General features: G+C 42.3%; 1 protein-coding gene across 2 annotated transcripts in view; it reads right to left on the bottom strand.

Moving 5' to 3' along the window:
- ADAM12 (ADAM metallopeptidase domain 12) overlaps positions 1–24,328 on the bottom strand; it is a 358,074-nt gene that overhangs the window by 302,811 nt on the left and 30,935 nt on the right. For both annotated transcript variants that reach the window (XM_048856240.2, XM_048856241.2), the window contains one exon: positions 10,205–10,338. In XM_048856240.2, the coding sequence (XP_048712197.1) occupies positions 10,205–10,338 (134 nt within the window). The remainder of the gene's footprint in view (positions 1–10,204; positions 10,339–24,328) is intronic.

Here is a 24,328-nt window from a genome sequence, read left to right as displayed (position 1 = left end):
TCATATTGGTATGCAGGTATATGGGAAGGGGCAGATGCACTGCCGCTCCAGTTCCTTCTCAAACACAAAGTCCAGAGGCAAGGACTCTGGATCAGAGGGGAAGGAGAGCGGGTGGTTGAGCACCCATAGGACAAAACATCTTGAAGAACTCCAGTTACTGTACATGTAAGAAAAACTGCTTCTTTGAGTTATTGTCCCTACAGATACTCCATGCCAGGAGTCTCTCAAGCAGTTCCTCAATACAGAGAAGGGTGCTGGGGAGATGCATTCAGTGTAGATAGGATCACAAAAGACTGCATCCTCTCCGGAAGCAGGCATGATAGCATAGTGCTGGGAAAATGTGTGAACAGATGGCTAGGTGGCAGCCCTGAAAATGTCTGTGATGGGTATGTTCTTAAGTCGGGCTATGGAGGTGGATTGGGCCTTAGCGGAATGGGCAGTCAACCTTAGCTGGGTGGTGAGCTGCAGAAGCTTAGCAGCATGTCAAAATGCATCCTGAAACCCATTATGATAGTCTGCATGTGGAACTCCGTCACCTCTTCATTCTTTCTGCAAAGGAGAAGCCCTGAAGGGTTTAGTCCTATCAAGATAGATGGCAAGAGCCCTTCTTACATCCAGAATATCAAGACTGGCTTTCTCTTTCAAAGAGTGAGGCTTGAGGTAAAATACTGACAGCTGAATATCCTGATTGATGTGGAATTCCGATGAGCCCTTAGGTAGAAATGAGAATGGGGATGTAAAGTCACTTGATCGTGGTAGACCAGGGGTCGGCAACCTTTCAGAAGTGGTGTGCCGATTCTTCATTTATTCACTCTAATTTAAGGTTTCATGTGCTGGTAATACATTTTATTGTTTTTAGAAGGTCTTGCTCTATAAGTCTATATTATATAACTAAACTATTGTTGTATGTAAAGTAAACAAGGTTTTTAAAATGTTTAAGAAGCTTCATTTAAAATTAAATTAAAATGCTGATCTTATCAGTTTAGTGCAGTGGTTCTTAACCTGGGGTGCACGTACCCCATGGGGGTGCAAGATGCCCTTTCTGGGGGTGCGAGACATGAGATTTTTTTAGAAGGTAAATCATCGAAAACACAAATTAAGCACAGGCACATAAGTACAACTACTTTGTTTCATCAAACCTATGTATTTATTAACAATATACATTTTTTAACCATTACCATAATATATAAAATTTTTAAGTTTTCAAGTTTTTAAGCTAATTGTAGTGTAATTTTTTGATAAGGGCTGCAGAGGGCTGGGCCCAGGCTGGGAGCAGAACCCTGGGCTGGCTGCCAGTACCCCAAGCTGGCAGGAGGGCTGAGCAGAGCTGGACGCCTGGACCCTAGCTGGCAGGGGGCTGGGCGACTGGAACCCCAGACCAGCAGCGAGGATAGCGGGGCTGGCGGCTGGTATCCCAGGCCGGCAGCAAGCCGAGTGGGGCCGATGGCCAGGACCCCAGCTGGCAAGGAGCCGGTAGCCAGAACCCCAGACCGTCAGCGGGCTGAGCTGGGTGGCGGACAGAATCCTAGACCAGCAGTGGCTCACCCGCTGCTGGTCTGGGGTTCTGCCGACTCCTGCCAGCCGTGATCCCAGCCACCGGCCCCACTCACCCTGCTGCTGGCCAGGGGTTCCGTTCACCCAGGCCGACAGTGGGCTGAGCAGAGCCGATGGCTGGGACCCCAGCTAGCAAGGGGCCAGCGGCTGGAACTCCAGACCGTCCGAGGGCTGAGCAGGGCCAGTGGACAGAACCCCAGACCGGTGGCGGGCTGAGCGGCTCAGCCCACTGCCGGTCTGGAGTTCCGTCCACCAGCTCCTGACAGCCAGGGTCCTGGCCACTGGCCCCGCTCAGCCCGCTGCCTGCCTGGGGTTCCGTTCACCCAGGCAGGCAGCGGGCTGAGTGGGGCCGGCAGCTGGGACCCCGGCTGGCAGCAGCGTGCCAGTAAAAATGGGCACGCGTGCCACAGGTTGTCAACCCCTGTGGTAGACTATCATGTACAGTGGGTCAGCCATAAGCACCCCTAGTTCTCCAACCATTCTGGATGAGATTATGGCTACAAGAAACAAAGTTTTGAAGGATACATGAAGAAATGAACAGCTTCACATAGGTTTGAATAAGGATTTTCTTAAGGCACTAAATTAACGTCTCAAGGGGGAGTAGATGAGGAAAGATTAGACTAACCCTTAAGGAATCTACCAGTGGTAATGTGTCTGAAAATTGAATTAACAGAGTTCAGTGACAACCCTGGTGTTTTTAAAATTTAGCAGCTAATTGAGTATGCTCGTAAGGAGAGAGTCAGAAGGAGACATGGACCGAAGAGCCCACAAGGCATGGAAACACTTCCACTTTTGGAGTACTTTTCCTCTTGGTGCATTTTCTGCTATTAAGCAGGACTCTGTAGCTCAAGAGCACAGTTTCATTCTATGCCTACCATCCATCAAGGAGCCAGGTCTCGGGATGCAGCAAAGAGAAGTTGAGGTGGATTATGGTGCCCAATTCCTGGGTAAGAAGATCCGCTGCCCAAGGAACGAGAAAAGGCAGTTGGAGAGAGAGGAAAAACAGATCCAGGAACCGTACCTGCCTCAGCCATGAGAGCACTATAAAGGATGGTTCCTGCTCTCTCTTGTTTTAATTTGTTCAGAACCTGGAGGAGAAATGGTGTTGGAGGATAAGTGTATGGCAGAATGTGAGGCCAAGGGTTAGGAAGACATGTCCCCATTGAGTGGTAATCACGCCCTCCCCTCAACCAGAAACATCGGCACTTCATGTTGGACAATGCTGCGAAGAGCTCTCTCTCTGGAAGACCCTGGGATTGACAAATCTCCTGAAAAACCCCAATTGCTGAGTTCCCTCGATGGTCCTAAAGGAAACGTCTGCTCAGGGAGTCGGCTATGATGTTTTGCAGATGCAGCAGATAAAAGGCTGAGATTTCTATATGGTGGGATATGCACCAGTTCCATAGCTTTCTGACTCTGCACATAAGGACTGGGATCTTGCTCTTCCTTGGTAATTTATATAGTACATGGCTGCTCTGTTGTCCAACATCACTTTGACGAGTGGCCCTGACGTTATGTAGGAAGTGTTGACAAGCGTAGCGGACTGCCCTGAGTTTGAGAAAATTGATATGGAGGGATGACTCCTCGGGAGTCCATTTGCACTGAGCTGTGAAGTCCTAGAGGTGGACACCCTAATCCAGCAGAAAGACACCTCTGGTGGGGGAGGGCACAAAAATCTTGCAAGGCTCCTTCCACCAGTTCAGGCATTCAAGAACCTTGAGGTATAGTCACACATTTGAAAAGTTTGTGCTTGTTATGAGTGTAAACAGACCTGATCCAGATTTCAGGACACAGAGAATGCAGTCTTGCATGGGCTGTTATGAATGTACAGCCTGCCATGGGGTCCAGTAGTTGAAGACAAGCCCTTTCTGTGGTTTGTGGGTTCTGTTGTAGCCTGGAAATGAGGCTGGATATTGTGGTGAACTTGTCTACGGGCAAGTACACTCTGTCAGTTGAGCTGTCCAGAATGGTTCTGATTAAGTCTATGTATTTTACAGATGTCCGGGTATAGACTTTTCCACATTGAGACGAAGGTCCAGGGAATGGAAGAGGGTTAGGGCCTGGTTGGTACCTGACTGCACCTCGAGAAAGGAACAACTCTTGAGCAGCCAGTTATTCAGATACGGAAAGATGGGATAACATGATTTTGGTAATTAATTGATCTTTAAATATTCATGGTAAATAGGCCTAATGGCCTGTGATGGGATGGAATCTGAGTTACCCAGGAAAGAATTTTCTGTAGTATCTGGCTGGTGAATCTTGCCCATATGCTCAGGATTTAGCTGAGAGCCATATTTGGGGTCAGGAAGAAATTTTCCTCCAGGGCAGATTGGAAGAGGCCCTGGAGGTTTTTCACCTTCCTCTGTAGCATGGGGCACAGGTCACTTGCTGGAGGATTCTCTGTACCTTGAAGTCTTTGAACCACGATTTGAGGACTTCAGTAGCTCAGACATAGGTGAGAGGTTTTTCGCATGAGTGGGTGGGTGAGATTCTGTGGCCTGCGTTGTGCAGGAGGTCAGACTTGATGATCATAATGGTCCCTTCTGACCTTAGTATCTATGAATCTATGTACTGCAATGACCACAAGGACCTTTGTGAACATTCTTGGGGCGGTCAAAAGGCCAAAGGGAAGATACTGGTAATGATCCATGCCAATGAGATGGGTGCATAGCTATATGAAAGTATGCACCCTGGAGGACTGGGCGAACCAGTAGCCCGGATCTAAAGATGGAATTAGTGTTACATAAAGGTTCAGGATGGTAACTTTGGCAAGGATAAAGGTATTCAGAGTGCTGAGGTCTCCAGCTTCCTTTTATTTTGGGATCCAAGAAGTACCAGAAGCAGAACCCTTTTCTGATCGGGTTGGGGAGAATGGCTTCAATTACTTCCAGAAGCAGGAAAGATTTACCCTCTGCCTTAGGAGACCCTTGTGAGAAGGGTCCCTAAATAGGAACAGAGGGAGGGAAGGAGGGGGTATGCAGCTGAATTGGATGGAATATCCCTTCTAGGATCCATCTGTCTGAAGTAATGAGCTCTCAGGTAGGTAGGAAATGGGAGAAACTATTTCCATAGGGTGGAAGGAGGGTGGTTGTGTGCAGCATGAGATCCAGATTCATAACCCCCAACCAACAGGTCAAAATCATCATTGACTGGGAGGTGACTGTAGATGAGGTCCCCTTACTAGGAATTTGGACCTCTTTCTGGGTGGTCCTACTGGCCTCACAGAGGTTTGGTGTTGGAATTGGCAAGATCATTGTGCCATATGTAACTTGCTATAATTTCATGTTGAACAACGTTCAGGAAAACATCAAGCAGAACCAGAGATGGTAGAGAAGAATCTTCTCTTATACTCTTTGTGACCAGGACCCAAGGAAGATGGTACCAAAGCCTGGGTCAAAGGTAATTTCTCTGAGGAGCGCTTGAAGTCCTTGTGCTTGCAGGGCTCTGATCCTGGCACCAACAACAGTGCCATGCAGACCTGCTTTCCAGAAGACTTTTCAGTGTGAAGCATGGCAGACATCTTTTTTGCAAGTACTGGTATCTCGGCACCAGGATGCAAGGTCTCCTTGTTCCCTGGCCATAGAGGTGGGTTTTTTCCCTTCTTTTAGAGTCTGCCTCTAGGAAATTGGGTCTTTTCCTTTTAGGAGATTTTGAAGTGTCTGAAGCTGCCCCATGGCCTCTGCTTACCAGGGCTGGAGAAATCATTGGAGTACTATGAGTGGCTGAGGCCAATATACCAGAGAGTTAGGTGGTGATGGACCCAACAGGTCTTAGGGAACATTCCATAAGAAGTGGCTTGAATCTATATTCCCTCAGCTTTGTAAATCTGCTCTTGAAACTGGAACTTAGATGGGATGTGGGGCTCTCCAAGGCAGCTGGAATGCCTGTCACTAAGGGAAGAAGACCCGCTGTTAAACCCAGGGATTTTGGCATAACCTGTGCCGGAAAGGCTGCAAACAAAACAGGGACCAAGGGCAAGGAGGACCTGACGGCACAGAAAAGGGGTGGGGAGGGGGGAAAGCTCCTAAAAGCACAAGCTTCTGCTAAAAAACAAAAAGCAATAAAACTAAACAAAAAGGAATACTAGTAAATAAAAGAATAAAACAAAGTAAGCCGTGTAGCTAACTCGCAGACACCACAATACTCTGTCTTGAGCTGCAGAGGGAGGGGTCCGCCCCTCCCTCTATACCAGTGGTTCTCAACCTATTTACCATTGTGTAGGCCACATCCAATACTACTTGAAGAGCCCTGAGATTGTCACATGGGCAGCAGCTGTGTACTGATTGGGCCGTAAGCGACCCATGGGCCGCAGGTTGAGAACCACTGCTCTATACCCTCATTCCAGAGTCGGAGGATGCATTGGGCACAGGTGTAGACCCACGGACACTGCTGACCAAAAAAAAAAAAAAAAAAAAAATCTCTGATCCAGAAGCCCGGTGTATGCACATCCTGATGTGGACCACCCATACAAACAAAACCATGAAGAACCACTCACAATACTGCCTGTTCATGCACTTTGCCTTCTTTACATTCATTCTGTTCCCACTAGTTAGGGCTTTTTCCTTCCCACCACCCACTTGCACCTTACTGGCTTTGGAGATTTACATGATCCACTTGCTTCAGCAGCAGAGCTAGTAAACTAGCCTGACGATGGCCTGGCAATTCTCTCCCCTGTGGTAATGATAGGCTCGGCAGGCTCCTGACCCTTGCTCTGGCCCCGGCCCCAGCTCCAATTAGAGCCATTTTTAACTCAGGCATAATTACCTGACTTTCTCAATTCCTTGTGATTGAGTGATCTGGCCTACATACTTAACCGGTAGAGTGTTATTACCCCAGGTATAGGACTGAAGGTTGAGGCCAAGCAGATGGTCCCTTAACGTTCTTATTTTAAAAGTCCTACTGTGCACTATAAAGTTATTGGCACAACTTTCATCAAAATTGGCTTGATTTTTAAGTCTCAAAACGGATTTGAAGAAAAAATTCAGCCTGGAGCAACTGGGGAAAGAGTATTTTTTTCTTCACTTGAATAACAAAAGCGCCTGAAATGATTTTGCTAACACCTTGGGTTGAGACCAAGCATGGAAAATGTCAGCACTAAAATGGATTTGTTAGGGAAAGTTATGAACAAGTAAAAACGGGGAGTTCGAACGGAAGCTGGAATTCAGCCTTACAATATAATACCACTATCAGCACCTTCTTTAATACACACATATTTAGGAATAATTTCACTAAACACTAAAAAGCAGCCATATCTCAGTGTAATGTGGCAGCTGCTTAAAAGCACACAGCAATGCCACACAACTGTTTAGGAGCCTGATTCTGCAAGCACACACATGAATAACCTTACTCATAAGTAGTTCCACTGAAGACAACTGGATTACTCACAATAGTAGACACTACTCCTGGGAGTAAAGTGTTTGCAGGACTGGGTCCTAAGGCAGCACAAGAAATTAAATACTATATCTACTTAAAACTAAGAAAGGAATTTAGTTGGGCATAATTAAACACCCAAACTGGAGGTTAGTCAGAACACTGGGGCTAACAACTCTACTCTTACCAAAAATGCCTTGTGAATCTTTAGAGACACAAAGTGGGTGAGGTAATATCTTTTATTGGACTAACTTCAGAAGTTGGTCCAATAAAAGATATTACCTCACCCACCTTGTCTCTCTAATATCTTGGGATCAACACAGCTACAACAATACTGCAAACAACATTGGGGCTCTCTAACAATCACAAATATAGAGTTGTATATTCACAATCACAGATATACGTCTCTCTATAACTTATGTCAAAGATGCCTAGGTTATTTTTTTAAATAAAGTGATAAGTTAGCTTGTGGGTGTGGATATGTATGTTTAATATATATACATACACACATATTTTACAGAGAAGCAGTACCGTTTCCATAGTAACGTTCCAACTTCCACTATAAAGATTCTTCTTTGTTTCTGCACAGTTTGAAAAAAAAAATCACTGGACTAATTCTGAATTATAGGTCATTTCAAATTATCCTGATTTGAAATTTTTGTTTTTTCCCCTACCACTTATTTTAATCCCCTCTTGCTTGAAAATGGCTGGTAATTTCTCCCTGAACTTCCCATATTGTTAAGTATCCTTGAAAGTTCATGCGTCAGTTATGTTTATAAAAAATAGGCTGCAATTAAGAAGGTTAACAATTTTGGTTGCTGAGAGTTTGAGTCCCAATCCTACTACCGTCAATGACAGAGTAACTGATTTCAGTTAAGCAAGACTGGGCACTATTGCCCCACTTCTGCTGGTTATTCTGCATGGGTGGACCCTTGCATGAGACACTGCTTCAGTATTAATTCAGGACCAGATTCTGATCTCAGATACTCCAATGTAAATCAGGCGTAGCTCCACCAAGCACTGGAATAATTGAGAAGAGAATCTTCCTTGAGGGGGCAGAGCTACTGTGATCTACTGAATGACCAACACAATTCTGTGTGTTTAATTCAATGGTCTCCCATACAAGTGATAAGCAGGATCAACCTACCTTAAAGTTTTTGAGATCAAAGTAGATTACTGCCTGGGTGAATAGAGTGGAGTGTAATTATCTATTTTGAAGTACATACCCAAGTAACTAATACATCAGCATTACACACACGCAATGACTGAATTGTTTACCTTTCTATATTTTCTACAACAGTGTAACTCCCCTGGTTACCTCTCACTTAGCATATACAGTAAAACAAAACAAAAATGGTGGCACACTTTCAAAAGAAGTAAAGAACAAAGGATCTTATTTAACTTCCAACACATTGTTTAACTTTCCTGCTTTTGATCAATAACATGAAAAGCTCTTCATAATTTTTCTCCCTCAACCAGCATAACATTGTTGTTCTTCCCACAGCTTGATCTGCACTTATGTATTTAATTTATAACAGTTTCCATGGAAGAGAAATATTTTTAAGAAGTGCTGACACAGCAAATGGATCTGTCTACCAAACCACAAATCTTTTCTAATGTTCATCTTAAACTGCAAGCAAATCTGGGAAACAAATTAATGATATAAATCATTATCATTACTTACATAAAAGGTACTCAATTGTAACCCTTTCAGAAAACTACAGCAGCCTAAAGTATTCTACAAGGAGAACATCTGCTTCCAATTAAATGTTCTAAAAATAGACTTGCACATACATTTAGGACAAAGCCATCCCAGTTCTCTCTCATAATATTTCACATGTTTTTATAGATTCACAACATCATCAGTCTTGTCAGGACAGACATTCAAATTCAAAAACGATACGACTATTCTTTCTTTCCAATTTAGGGGGTAAAAAAAAGGAAGCAAAATTTAAATATGAATTTTTTTTTAAAAGAAGTCTCGTCCATTGCTTTAAAATCTCTTCACAGCCACTTCTGTCAATTGCTAGTTAGCACAACTCAAAAGCAGTATCCCTCAAAAGGAGAACTCTTAAGGTAATTTAATACCATTTCGCTGTAAAAGGTTTTTAAATTACAAGACAACTCTGCTTTTTTTGTGTGCTAAGCTTCTGTTTAATTTTACACATTTTTTTCATACATGACTTTTGGAATAATTCAAAAAGTGAACTGGAACAAAACAAAAATTTGCATACAAAAGTTAGGGAGCAAGCTGGGCACTTGATCTATATGCTCATGCAGAAGACTAAGGGAGCATAAAAATGTCCTCTTACTCCTTTGTGTAGTCCAACATCACCAATATGTGCATGAGAGGGGAGAGAAAGCTCAGTGGGGCTGGTCCTCCTCTACCATGTAGGGGAGTGAAATTGGGTGGGGCTGGGAATGGGTAGTTGCTTGGCTCCACCTTCCTCTACAGTGCTGACCACCAGATCTGAGCCACCACTAAGGAGGAAGCAATCTAACTGGTTATAGCCAGTTGCAGATTTCCCCCCTGAAGCAAGGCAGGAAAGCAGGGAGCAACTGTGACTCAGGTCAGAATTCCTTCCCTTAGCTGCTCCTTGAGCAGCATGACTAGGTGGAAATTTCTCTATGGGCGATACGCAATGTCTTGAGCTAGCTCTAACAAGCAACATTACGGTAAGCAACAGGGAGCAGTCCTTGTCACAGAGTAGCTACATATATGTTCCAAGTTACTCCAGGGGTAAATGGTCTCAGGATTTGTAAGGGAGCGGGTGCGTAAAAGTAGCATATAGTCAGTTGCATACACTGACTTTTTACTAAGCCCAGTCTTGCCTTTTACAAAAAAATCTTCCCTAACCTTCCTAAAATCTTCCATTTCCCTAAGCGACCTCTCAAACTCCTTCCCTTCCAAAGTTATCCCTGTGTTTTCTTTCCCAGATTCCTATCTGAAGAACAAAAAACCCACAAATGTTTGTCAAAACTTGTCAATAGATTTCAAGCAATTAATGTTAGCCACAGTATTCCGAGAGAGGTTTCTTGAAATTTAACTTTTTTCTATCAAAAATAAAATGTCACTTTGAATTGAGGCAAATGTTCATTTTAACCACTCAAAGATCTCACTTTTTTTTTTTTTTTTAAAGATTTCATTCAAATCAGGCAAATAATCATGTCTAGCTGGCAGACATTTTATTGGTGACGTATATAGTCATTTGATTTCATGTAAAGTCTTTCAGTCATTGCACAATGTTGTACTATAATAGTTAGAAAAATGAAAACTAACCTTTGAATCAGTGCCATTTATTGGTTTCCATTGTTCTCCATTCAAAATGTAGGGAATTATTATCTCATAATGTTCTGACTGGGTCTTTGACATCTGTTGCCTGGAGGATTCCAATTTACTGGCCACATTCTCTCCTGGGATAGGAAAAAAAAGTTTTGTGTTAGTAGGAAATAGGATATGACAACATAATCCTTATTAAGGTGACTTGGCAGAATATTTCAAAACACAGTAAGTTCAAGGAAGAATGAAATATGAAAACATAACGGGCAGATTCTTCTTTCCATTGAAATCAATGGCAAAATCCTCATAGAATTCTAAGAGAACAGGAGACAGAACCCTCTGGCTGTTAAGGCTATTTCTACTTTTCAGCAAACTTTGCACTTCTGTAAAAAATGCAATGAAAATAGAGGCTGGATGGGAGAGTGAAAAGGAGGACTCAGTGGCTCAAGGTAGCAGAACAAGAGCAACAGTAGCTTGTGAGCAGTTGAAACCCCCCCAATCTTAAAACGAGATGTGTAGCCCTGGTGCCATCCCATAATATTTGCACCCCTACTCCATACTGCAAAGTAGAGTATTAATTAATAACAGTAGCCTCTATTTAATATGACACAGAGGTAGTATAGTAAATATTTGTATTACGGTAGCGTTCAAAGCTCCTGATCAGTTTTGAGGCCCTGTTGTGCTGGATGTTGTACAAACACAGAAAAGAGACAATCCCTACTCTAAAAGGCTTACAGTCTAAAGACACAGACAAAGGGCAGGACATGGAGATACAACATGAGGAGCAATGAACCTGGTAAAGCATTGACCCTGTTTTGTTAGTTACTTATACTGTACTTATTTTTTGTGTCTTTAAATTTGGGGTAGGAGAAGGAAAGAAGGGCAAGTGAAATAGCTGGTCTGTCTAGCCACAATCAACAAATTGGGTTCTGCAGACCTCATGGCTAAGGGGAGCCTTAAAGAGGGACGTGAAAGAGGATGAGCTAGTATAGCTCAGATTTTATCAGGATTATTATTCCATATTCAAGGTAAGAAGTTAACAGGGAGATGGATCATTGCCCTTCAGCTGCATGTTCGCATGATCAGACCTACCATGTACATAAAAATGTAGATAGGGTTTCTCTTCTGTGTAACCAGATCCCCGATTTCTCTTGGGTAATTTAAGCTTCCTACTATGCTTGTTACATAGTATTAGTTCCTAAAAGATAGATGATGATCACAGATTTCCTCTTATGTTCTTTCCATTTCTTTGGCTGAGTCAGTTGGTCCTCATAGTTTGAGCATTTGAGTCATTGCACAGACATAATGATACAGTTTTACGTTACTGAAGCCTCCAAGTTTATTGTGCATAAAGGGTTTAGCAATTTTAATCCTAGACTTTTTATTATTCCCCAAATACCTTTTAATCTACCCCATGTTATCCTTCTCCATGTGGAAATCTGCAGTTGTGCTCCACTTAACAAGTTAATATGAAATTTGTTCACCAAAAGCCTTAATACTCACTTATCTTAGCGGTCTCAAACTCCTCTATCTAAACACGCAAGCAAGTTACAAAGTATTTAGAATCCCTACATGTCCAGGATGCACATCAGTGAAGAAAATATCAGAGAGAGAGAACATAAGCCCTAACTGAGTTAATGCTCTACCTACACAGTCAGATTACTTAGGTTCATATTACAGTGTCAAAAAATAAAAAAAGCCATCTGCATGTAACATAATTTACTGGGCATTTTTCTATCCAAAAATACTAATGGTATTATGCTTGTCAAAGAGAACAGCTCTAAAAATCCCTGTCACAGGCTCTGGATTGGTGTTAAAAATAAATCTTAATTTATATAGGATGGGATGGTTCCCAAGTGGCATGGGGGGGGGAGGGAGGGAAGAAAGTCAAGGTTCTTATTACACTCCTGCCTCACACCATCCAGCCATGCCCCCTCTTTAGGATATGGAGCACCTCTAGCTGCAGTATCATTTCTCTGTACTTTGCAAAGTCTCTAAAATTTGGTCTATCCTTTACACAGCTGCATACAGGTGAAGGAAGAGAAACAGCTACCTTTGTCCCTCACAAGTAGTTCCTATTCTTGAAATATTGTACAAACAGAGTACACCTGTCAATGCAATGCTTTCACTACAAATCTACATACCCACTCATTGCTCAGTGGTACAGCAGTGTATAACTGATAAAAAATGTAAACACTCCAGGAAATAAAAGTTAAGTAGGCTGCAGGCTAAAAAGAGAAAGAGTTAAAATGAGACTTTGACTGCAATGCTTTAAAGTATGACCTGGAGAGACAAAAAAAGGATAATGAAGAAAATAGAGAGAGAGGAGGTATTAATATGATGAGAAAAGGTGTGGATATGAAAAGGAGCTATGGTGCCTATTCTGAATAAAGGGATATAGATATATGGTAGGGTGTCTGGTGGAGAGATAAGTAAATAGTAAGAAATTAAAAGAGAGTCCATAACAATCCAATTAAAAAGGGGGAATGCAAACAGAAGTCAAGCAGTCAAAAGAAGCCTGAAAGAAAGGGTGTCTAGAGTCAATGAACAGAAGGAAAAGGAACACAGAAATACAGCTTCGAACGGTGGACCCTATTTCGCCCTCAGACACAGCCATGCAATCCCATATCAGTGTCCAGCCTGAGTCGCTGAGCTGGACACTGGACAGATATGCTGGTGGTGAAGCAGAGCTAATTGGAGGAAGCATTAGATGGCTGAAGCAGTTCTCCTCCCTCAGCCTCCACCATAGTAATGAACACCAGGGAATCCTCACCACATAGAATGAGGCCCACCAGTATGGGACCCCAGAATCCTGCCTACATTCCTCCACAGTAGAACCCCCGATTCCACTGCGAGGGCTCCCTCCAGGGTATCTGAAATAAAGGCAATGAGCCATGATTTTCCTCCTAAAGGGAAAAGGCGGCCCAATGTGTATTTGAATCACAGAATCATAGAATATTAGGGTTGGAAGAGACCTCAGGAGGTCATCTAGTCCAATCCGCTGCTCAAAGCGGGAACAACACCAACTAAATCAATTTGAGCTCAATTAACATTTGGTGCTGATTTCACCATGAGTGGACTAATTAGAGAATCTGTGTATAAGAGTAACAAAAGTCATTAGCCAGCTTGAATAGAAAAAAAATTTCATGAGACGTGTCTGGTTTTTATGGATTTACCTGCTTTTCTCCTTAATCTATTAATTGCCTTCTCAACCCACACATATTGAGCCTGGTTTTACTGCCATGTTGTCAGGTTAAAACAGAAGTTAACTCCACTCAAGTGCGGGAAAATGATTTTATGATTAAGGCACTGGAATGAGACTCAGGAGACTGCTAAACACAGAGGATGGGGTGAAGATTAAAGAGAATCTAGGCATGGCTCAACATGGGATGATACCAGAGTCATTTCATATAGTTTCACATGGGAAATTATTAGCTAAATTGGAGAAGATGGGGATTAAGAGGAGAACTGAAAGGTGGATAAGGAACTGGTTAAAGGGGAGACTACAACTGGCCACACTGAAAGGTGAACTGTTCGGCTGGAGAGAGATTACTAGTGGAATTCCTAAGGGATCTTTCTTGGGAACAGTCTCATTTAACATTTTCATTAGTGACCTTGGCATAAAAAGTGAGACTCTGCTAATAAAATTTGAGAATGACACAAAATTGGGATATATAGCCAATACAGAGGAGGACCGCAATAAATACAAGAAGATCTGGAGGACCTTGAAAACTGGAGTAATAGAAACAGGATGAAATTTAGAACTGCAAAGTCACGCACTTACGGACTAACAACAAGAATTTTTGGTGTAAGCTGGGGATTTATGTGAGGAGAAAGACTTGGGTATATGGGTTGATCACAGGATGCTTATGAGCCACCAACGTGAGGCAGCTGTGAAAAAGGCTAAGTTGCAGTACTAGGATGCATCAGGCAAGGTATTTCCACTAAAGGTAGAAAACAATACACTCCGGATCTTAATCCGGCCAACACAAAACCAGAACCTGTAACAGTTCTAGACAAAGGACTGTATTCTTCTCTCCCAACATCAGTGGAGTTAAACTGGTGGATGGGTCATGAAGATCAGGCCTATAGTATTTTATAGACTCCAACACAGGTTATTTTTATATAGAATCATTCATATAAAGTTATCCCAGAACATTTCACAGCCAAATCCAGCCTTCGCATACAGATCTGAGCAAGGTGATTAGAATGTGGAAAAGATTCACAAATGTAGTATGCATTGATGTAATAGAGCCCTGGTAAGGACTCCAGCATGGAGCCATGAAATTGATATGAATGACAGCCAACAACCCATGTAAGTAACACAGTGTCTACATGGACACTGCGTCACCCTAACTATACTGACATAAGCCCTATGCCTCTTGTGGAGGCAGAGTTATTATAACAGTGTAGTAGGGCACTTACGCTGGCGGGAGCAAGGCTGTGGTGTGTACACCGAAACCGTTAGGTCGACATAAGCTGCCTTATGTCCACCTAACTATGGAGTGCGGACCAGGGCTAAGTCTCAAGTCCTCTACTTCTTTCACATTCTACTGAAGTGCTGTTGATCACATATGCTTTTAGAACACCTTGTTTTCCTTTTGCTTCTGTAATCCAGTCCCCTCACTGTTTTCTCTCTCTCTCTCTACTTCTCTTACCTCTTTTACTGCTTCCTTTGTTAGCTTTTCCTCATCTTCCCTCTCCTTTCTCCATAAAAGTAATACAGGGTTCTCTCCCTGCTTCTTCCTTTTCCCCACTCTACATCTTACTCCTTGGAGACTTCACCTGCTCCCATGGTTTCTACTATAGTGAGCTGTCAACATAGAGATAAAAGTCTACCTCTCTGAGCCTGTCCTGTTCTTCTGCACTCAGAGCCACACCTCTCTAACAGGTATTACCTTGGACAGCCACTGTCAGCGCATGCGCAATATGACCAAAATGCAACTTACTTTTATTCCCAATCCCTGTCACCACCATCCTCCTTGTCTCTTAGGCTCACAAACACAGCGTCATCTTTGACCTCTCCCTCGTCTCACACATGCATGAATATTGTTGCTACTTTTTCCACAATATTCCTTTCCACACTCAAAGGTAAAACACTGGTCCACCCTCCATGTCATCTCCCACTTGACTACTGCAACCTCTCTCTCTCTTGCCTCCCAGATACCAAGTTCACTCTCCTCCAATACTTCAAAATGTTACAAACAAAACCATGTCCTTGTCTATCAGTTACACCTTGTCACTCCTCCCACAGTTCAAATTGCTTCACTGGATTCCCCTTGACCATGAGAAGAAATTTTAAATTTCTTGCCCTCACCTTCATGGTCCTTCACAACTCAGCCCAGCCTGCTCTACATGTCTGGCTTGGTCTCCAGTTATGTTCCCTATCCTATTGGCTCTCCAGGGCTGACAAGTGTAGAAACTAGTAAAATGTTATTTTAATCACAGAAGTGAGCAGATATGATCCTGAATACACAAGGGAAAAAGTTCTGATTAGTAAAGAGGAGCCATTTTTATACAGTCACCTTTCAGAATAGAGTCACCCTTTGTCATAAATATAAAGGGAAGGGTAAACCCCTTTGAAATCCCTCCTGGCCAGGGGAAAGCTCCTCTCACCTGTAAAGGGTTAAGAAGCTAAAGGTAACCTCGCTGGCACCTGACCAAAATGACCAATGAGGAGACAAGATACTTTCAAAAGCTGGGAGGAGGGAGAGAAACAAAGGGTCTGTGTGTCTGTCTATATTCTTTCTTTGCCGGGGATAGACCAGGAATGGAGTCTTAGAACTTTTAGTAAGTAATCTAGCTAGGTATGTGTTAGATTATGATTTCTTTAAATGGCTGAGAAAAGAACTGTGCTGAATAGAATAACTATTTCTGTCTGTGTATCTTTTTTGTAACTTAAGGTTTTGCCTAGAGGGGTTCTCTATGTTTTGAATCTAATTACCCTGTAAGGTATCTACCATCCTGATTTTACAGGGGGATTTCTTTATTTCTATTTACTTCTATTTCTATTAAAAGTCTTCTTGTAAGAAAACTGAATGTTTTTTCATTGTTCTCAGATCCAAGGGTTTGGGTCTGTGGTCACCTATGCAAATTGGTGAGGCTTTTTATCCAACATTTCCCAGGAAAGGGGGGGTGCCAGTGTTGGGAGGATTGTTCATTGTTCTTAAGATCCAAGGGTCTGGGTCTGTAGTCACCTAGGCAAATTGGTGAGGCTTTTTACCAAACCTTGTCCAGGAAGTGGGGTGCAAGGTTTTGGGAAGTATTTTGGGGGGAAAGACGCGTCCAAACAGCTCTTCCCCAGTAACCAGTATTAGTTTGGTGGTGGTAGTGGCCAATCCAAGGACAAAGGGTGGAATATTTTGTACCTTGGGGAAATTTTGACCTAAGCTGGTAAAGATAAGCTTAGGAGGTTTTTCATGCAGGTCCCCACATCTGTACCCCAGAGTTCAGAGAGGGGGAGGAACCTTGACATGGTGTTAGCGGTGGGATAATCATCATAGACTGCGAAAGTCCACGTTCCTGACCAGCCCTTGTACTGGACAGGCAACTTGGCTGTAGGCAAATCGAAAGAGTTGGACTTGAAGGGTTGAATCGTCACTTGGATCTCTTGGTTGATTAAATTGGGGTCCACTAAGGAAGCATGGATAGCTGACACTTGTGCTCCGGTGTCCCTCCACGCGGTGACCTTCTTCCCGCCCACACTCACAGTTTCCCTCCGCTCCAAGGGTATCTGGGACGTATCTGGGCCTGTGGACCTCTGGTGTGATTCCGGTGCAATGAACTGTAATCTGTTGGGGTTCTTGGGGCAGTTGGCCTTTACATGCCCCAGCTCGTTACATTTAAAACATCGTCCAGCTGACGGGTCACTGGGGCGAGGTGGGTTGCTGGAGAATGGGGTGGTGGGACGATAAGGGGTCTGGAGGGTTCTTTGGGAGGTAGGTGGGGCTTTGGGCGGCCCCCGGTAATAGGGTGTGGTCTGGGGTTGTCCCTTCTGGTCTCCACTCCAACTGCGACCAGTTTTCTTCTTCTCTGCCACCTCCACCCATCTGGCTCCAATCTCTCCTGCCTCGATTACAGTTTTGGGCTTCCCATCTAGGATGTATCTTTCTATTTCCTCAGGAACCCCCTCTAAGAATTGTTCCATTTGCATTAGGAAGGGCAAATTTACTGGAGATTCAACACTTGCTCCTGATATCCAGGCATCCCAATGTTTCACAATGTGGTAGGCATGTCGGGTAAATGACACGTCTGGTTTCCACCTTAGGGCTCTGAACCTCCGACGAGACTGCTCGGGTGTTATCCCCATTCTGACTCTCGCCTGGGATTTAAACAGTTCATACTTGTTCATGTGTTCTTTAGGCATTTCAGCTGCCACCTCAGCTAAGGGTCTACTGAGCTGCGGCCTCAGCTCTACCATGTATTGGTCAGTAGAGATGTTGTACCCAAGGCAGGCCCTTTCGAAGTTTTCTAGGAAGGCCTCAGTATCATCGCCTGCCTTGTAGGTGGGGAACTTTTTGGGATGGGAAGTGGTACTTGGAGAAGGATTACTAGGGTTTGTTGGGATATTCTGCTGAGCCTTTATCTTCTCCATCTCCGCCACATACTTCCTCTCTTTTTCCTTCTCCTCCAGTTCTTTGTCCCTTGCTTCCATAGCTCTCCTGTGAGCAGCCGCTTGGTGTTGTTCTGCCTCTCTCGCTGCCTCCCTTTCTTGTTCCTTCTCCTCCTTCTTCAGCCGCATGAGTTCTATCTGTCTTTCATGTTCCCTTTGTCTTTCCGCAGCCTGAAATCTGGCTAATTCCAGCTTGTGTCGAGCCGTGGATTTTGTCATTCTAACCTCTCTGTTTTAACTAACCTTACACCCAAGGTTTAGAAATAAACAAAACTTGGCTGTAAAATTTTGCTGTGCTGAAATAGAATACCTATTCTCTGATAGTGATTGTCAGCCTACAGAAAAAGACAATTCCCTTGTCTCTGCTCTGGGCCCAAATCAAAGCAAAAAACCTCCAACTACTTGGAAACCTGCTTACCAGCAGCCCAAAGGAAAAAAAAATTTCCTTTTCAAACCTGTGCTCCTTGTAAAACAAAAAAATCAAAATCCTAAAAAAAAAAAACCTTGCCACTTTTGTCTCCAGGCAAAGGGGTAGAACACCCCCCTCCCTATTCACTTTTAGGGAAAAAAAAAAAGTCTGGGTTGGAAGACTGTGAATTTCCCTGCAGGAGTTAAGTACCCTGCCTCCAGGCAAAGAAAACCTGCAATTCACAAAGATAATCCCCTTTTGTCTCAGCTCTGGCTCCAAAGCAGAGAGAAAACAAGCTGCTTTTCTAGCAGCTCCAAAGGAAAAAAAAAATTCCTTTTTAAAATCTGTATTTCAAGTTCAAAAAATCTCAAATTGATCTCAAAAGGATTTCAGGTTAATCCCACCACTATGCCACCATGTCAAGCTTCCTCCCCCACTCTGAACTCTAGGGTACAGATGTGGGGACCTGCATGAAAAACCTCCTAAGCTTATCTTTACCAGCTTAGGTCAAAACTTCCCCAAGGTACAAAATATTCCACCCTTTGTCCTTGGATTGGCTGCTACCACCACCAAACTAATACTGGTTACTGGGGAAGAGCTGTTTGGACACGTCTTTCCCCCCAAAATACTTCCCAAAACCTTGCACCCCACTTCCTGGACAAGGTTTGGTAAAAAGCCTCACCAATTTGCCTAGGTGACTACAGACCCAGACCTTTGGATCTTAAGAACAACGAACAATCCTCCCAACACAGGCACCCCCCCTTTCCTGGGAAATGTTGGATAAAAAGCCTCACCAATTTGCATAGGTGACCACAGACCCAAACCCTTGGATCTGAGAACAATGAAAAAACATTCAGTTTTCTTACAAGAAGACTTTTAATAGAAATAGAAGTAAATAGAAATAAAGAAACCCCCCTGTAAAATCAGGATGGTAGATACCTTACAGGGTAATTAGATTCAAAACATAGAGAACCCCTCTAGGCAAAACCTTAAGTTACAAAAAAGATACACAGACAGAAATAGTTATTCTATTCAGCACAGTTCTTTTCTCAGCCATTTAAAGAAATCATAATCTAACACGTACCTAGCTAGATTACTTACTAAAAGTTCTAAGACTCCATTCCTGGTCTATCCCCGGCAAAGACAGAATATAGACAGACACACAGACCCTTTGTTTCTCTCCCTCCTCCCAGCTTCTGAAAGTATCTTGTCTCCTCATTGGTCATTTTGGTCAGGTGCCAGCGAGGTTACCTTTAGCTTCTTAACCCTTTACAGGTGAGAGGAGCTTTCCCCTGGCCAGGAGGGATTTCAAAGGGGTTTACCCTTCCCTTTATATTTATGACACCCTTTGATAATTAAGAGCCTGATTCTGATCTCACTTGCACTGCTTATAACTTCACTGACTTCAATGGAATTGCACAGTTTATTCTGGTGAGATCAGAATAAGGTCCTTATGGTTTTTGTGCTTGAGAAGATGACTCAGCCTTTTCATATTCGCTGTGTAGATTTTATGCTTTCCTGATATTAAGGCAGAACACAGTCCATGGTACATAAGAAAGGACTCGGCACCAGGATTTGTGATCACAACGTTACTATTAGCACTATGCTTAGTAAAATGTTGTGCCATTTGTAAAATATCCCTAAGTCATAGAGTGCATTAAGTGTATATACATAAAAATTTCACTGTGTCTTGAAATAAGAACCAAAAGGTCACCATGACAGATATGAAGAGTATTTCACAGATCAGCTTCAAAGGCTCTGAGAGAGAGGATCCACTGGACACTATTTTGTTGTACTGTATTGTAAGAATTCTTGCGCATATTTGTCTTGGCCGGTTTCAGAGGCACAAGTAAGAGTCAAATGATTGGTAGTTTGGCTTGGATTACAACTCATCTAGTATTTTGTTCTAACCACCAGCCCAAACACACACTGTTTACCTGGCTCAAACAATAGAGACCTACCAGTCTGCTGAGGTACTTCCCATTACCCTACTAACAGTATTCAGACACATTAAAAATAATCCCATCTACTACACACAGAATTGTATTAACTTGTAAAATTCTCTCACCCATTCCCCAAGGCATTTAAGCATTGCAAACCAACAACTCTTTCCTTCCCCCTGCAAAATAACTACTTTTGTATAAAATTTTGAAGAAGAGGGAAAAAAAAGTCAAACGCCTTTGATGAGCCTGAGGACAAGCAGTAGAGAGATGGACTCCATGCACTTCTGAATTTAATTTTCTGTTCCTTCTGCTTCTAATCAAAAAAGATCCTCTCTCTAAGTTGACAGGTCTGCCAACTTTGAACTAAGCTGCGTATGGTTTTGTAGCATGTCCACTTGATCTTTCACACTGCTCAGTTTCATGAGATTTGACTGCTCAGATGAGAAATAGGAGTTTAAGTCTTACTGATCCCTTTAACTAAGCAGCATTAAAAACGTACCCTTCAATATTTCAGTTTTCTAATTCTAAGAACTATTTCATGTCACCACTTGCTCTTCCTAAATTTAACTTTAGTTAATGAAATAGTCTGCAAAAGAGAACAGCCCCCAAAACAGTCCCATAAATTTTGTGGAAAATATATGTTAAAAAAATTAACATGAACGTGGGAATGAAAGCTTTAAAGTATGCTACTCTTCTAAGCTGAAGGTCACTGTGGTCAGTGTCACTGACAAGCCAGCTGAACAAACCAGTGACAGTTTAAAAGAGGGGGGGAAAATATCCTTACACAAAAATAAAATGTTCATTGTGGAACATGCCCCCTAAGACATTGGATCATCTTAATCTCCCAGCTTCTGTAATACAACAGTTGGAAGGCTCCAAGACTGTGCACAATAAAGTGCTTTATTCAGGGAACCATATGACTCCATCAGTCATTCAAGCACATGTTTGGCACAGACTGAAAGTGAAAAGCATAGTTAAGTCAAATATTTCAAAACTGAACTTGTCTTTCTAACACATATGGTTTATATATTGGTGTAATAGCTATATAACTTTTCAGTTCTCGTATCATGTCATTAAATTACAAAATGATCTCTCTTGCACGAGATTGCATGAAACTTTTTCGAAGTTAACACATGCCAAAAAATTAGGGCTGTCAATTAATCGCAGTTAATTCACGCAATTAACTCAAAAGAAATAATTGCAATTAATTGCAGTTTTAATCGCACTGTTAAACAGTAGAATACCAATTGATATTAAATATTTTGGATGTTTTTCTACATTTTCAAACATATTGATTTCAGTTAAAACACAGTGTACCGTGTTCACTTTATATTATTTTTATTACAAATATTTGTACTGTAAAAATGATAAAAGAAATTGTATATTTCAATTCACCTCATACAAGTACTACAGTACAATCCCTTTATGCTTCGGCCACCACTCCAGAGGACATGCTTCCATGCTGGTGACGCTCGTTAAAAAAAAATAATGTTTTAATTAAATTTGTGACTGAACTTCTGTGGGGAGAAACTGTATGTCTCCTGCTCTGTTTTATACCTGCATTCTGCAATGTATTTCATGTTATAGCAGTCTTGGATGATGACCCAGCATGTTGTTCATTTTAAGAACACTTTCACTGCAAATTTGACAAAACACAAAGAAGGTACCGATGTGAGATTTCTAAAGATAGCTGCAGCACTCAACCCAAGGTTTAAGAATCTGAAGTGCTTTCCAAAATCTGAGAGGGACGAGGCATGGTGCATGCTTTCAGAAGTCTTAAAAGAGCAACACTCCAATGAGGAAACTATAGAACTCAAACCACCAAAAAGGAAAATCAAACTTCTGCTGGTAGCATCTGATTCATGATGATGAAAATGAACATGCATCCGTCTACACTACTTTGAATCGTTATAGAGCATCAGCATGGACGCCTGTCCTTTGGAATGGTGGCTGAAGCACGAAGGGACATTCAAATCTTTACTGCATCTGGCACGTAAATATCTTGCGACTCCAGCTACAACAGTGCCATGAGAATGTCTGTTTTCACTTTCAGGTGACCTTGTAAACAAGAAGTGGGCAGCATTATTTCCCAAATATGTAAACAAACTTGTTTGTCTTAGCGATTGGCTGAACAAGAAGTAGGACTGAGTGGACTTGTAGGTTCTAAAGTTTTACATTGATTTGTTTTTGAGCGCAGTTATGGAACAAAAAAAAAACTTCAATTTGTAAATTGCGCTTTCATGAAAAAGATTGCACTACAGTACTTTTATGAAGTGAATTGAAAAATACTTTTTTTGTTTTTTTAGAGTGCAAATATTTGTAATCACAAATAAATATAAAGTGAGCACTGTACACTTTGTATTCTGTGTTGTAATTGAAATCAATATATTTGAAAATATGAAAACATCCAAAAATATTTAAATAAATGGTATTCTATTATTGTTTAATAGCATGATTAATCAGCATATACATTTTTTTAACCTTCCAATTAATTACTTTTTTTAACAACTTTAATAACAACTTTTGTTCACCCTACTGTCCCGATTCTGGAAAGTCTATTTGTTCCTCAAATCACAGTGCTGTAACATGGCTAATATTCAAATTTTGGTTCTCTGCTAGATGGCTCTATACTAAAACCAGGACAATTCTTAACTCTCAAGTTTCAGTTTTATACATGCTCATGGCACTGACTCTCTGCCTTGTTCTCAGACCAAACCCTCCTCGCCTTATACAATTAGTCCCACAGACTTCAGTATGATTAAATAAGGCAAACATGAGTGTTTGGGGTGATTAAAACAAAAGTAATGTGAGCCTGATTTGTATGCAGAATGGATACTGAAATGCACAAGAATCCTACTCTAATGCACTCAGACAGGAGTCTTGTATATTTCAATATCCTGCCTGTTCACCACAATGAACTGTGACAAGTGGAGTTTTGAAAATAAAATTTTGCCACTGATTTGTTTGGGGTCAGAAGTGTTATAGTGCATTTTAACAAGCAGGATCTATGCTTAGTTTCCTTGTATGGAATACACATATTTTATTTCTATATTTTTAAATAAATAAAATGCGTGTATTCCATACAATATAAATATATTCTGATGAGGAAAGTGTTGCCCATTCCTGTTTGCAGTTTGTTTGTGATTGAAAAAGGAATTCTGAATCAGGGTCAGTGAAAGAACAGAATTCTGGTTCTTTTTGGATTGAGCATTTCAGAATTCAGCGAGAGGGAAAGACTATAAAAAATTTGAAATAGAATACTTTTCAGTAAACCAAGCTATATTGTTTGTTAAGTGTTCCACATGTGCACAGTGCTTCCCATGACATGGAAAAAGTTAAGAGCCCAGCCTCCTGGAGTTCAGTCTGTCTCAGATGAATTTGAAGTACAAGATTCAAAACCAAGAAGGCTTGCAAAGAAAGCAGCATATGGCATCTTAGGCTTGGTCTATGTCGGATTTAGCAGCCTTAAATCCGAATTAACCCTGCACCCGTGCACACAACAAAGCCATTTTTTCGACATAAAGGGCTCTTAAAACTGATTTCTGTACTCCTCCCCAGTGAGGGGATTAGCACTGAAGTTGACATCGCCAGGTCGAATTTGAGGTAGTGTGGACGCAATTCGAAGGTATTGGCCTCTGGGAGCTGTCCCACAGTGCACCATTGTGGCCGCTCTGGACAGCACTCTGAACTCGGATGCACTAGCCAAGTGTACAGGAAAAGCCCCGGGAACTTTTGAATCTCATTTCCTGTTTCGCCAGGCGAGCTCATCAGCACAGGTGACCATGCAGTCCCAGAATCAAAAAAGAGCCCCAGCATGAACCAAACGGGAGGTACTGGATCTGACTGCTGTATGGGGAGAGGAATCCATGCTATCAGAACTACATTCCAAAAGACGAAATGCCAAAACATTTCAAAAAATCTCAGACGCCATGAGGGACTGAGGCTACATCAGGGATGCAACACAGTGCCGGGTGAAACTTAAGGAGCTCAGACAAGCGTACTAGAAAACCAAAGAATCAAACTGATGCTCTGGGACAGAGCGCCAGACATGCTGCTTCTACGCTGAGCTGCATGCAATTCTAGGGGGGGCCACCACCACTACCCCACCCCTGTCCGTGGTCTCTGATGATGGGGTACTCTCTGCCATGGCTGAGAATTTT

The sequence above is a fragment of the Caretta caretta genome, chromosome 7, assembly GCF_965140235.1.
Source record: "Caretta caretta isolate rCarCar2 chromosome 7, rCarCar1.hap1, whole genome shotgun sequence".
Lineage (NCBI taxonomy): Eukaryota > Metazoa > Chordata > Testudines > Cheloniidae > Caretta > Caretta caretta.
Note: the sequence above shows the minus strand (reverse complement) of the source record. Positions and strands in the feature narration are given on the sequence as shown.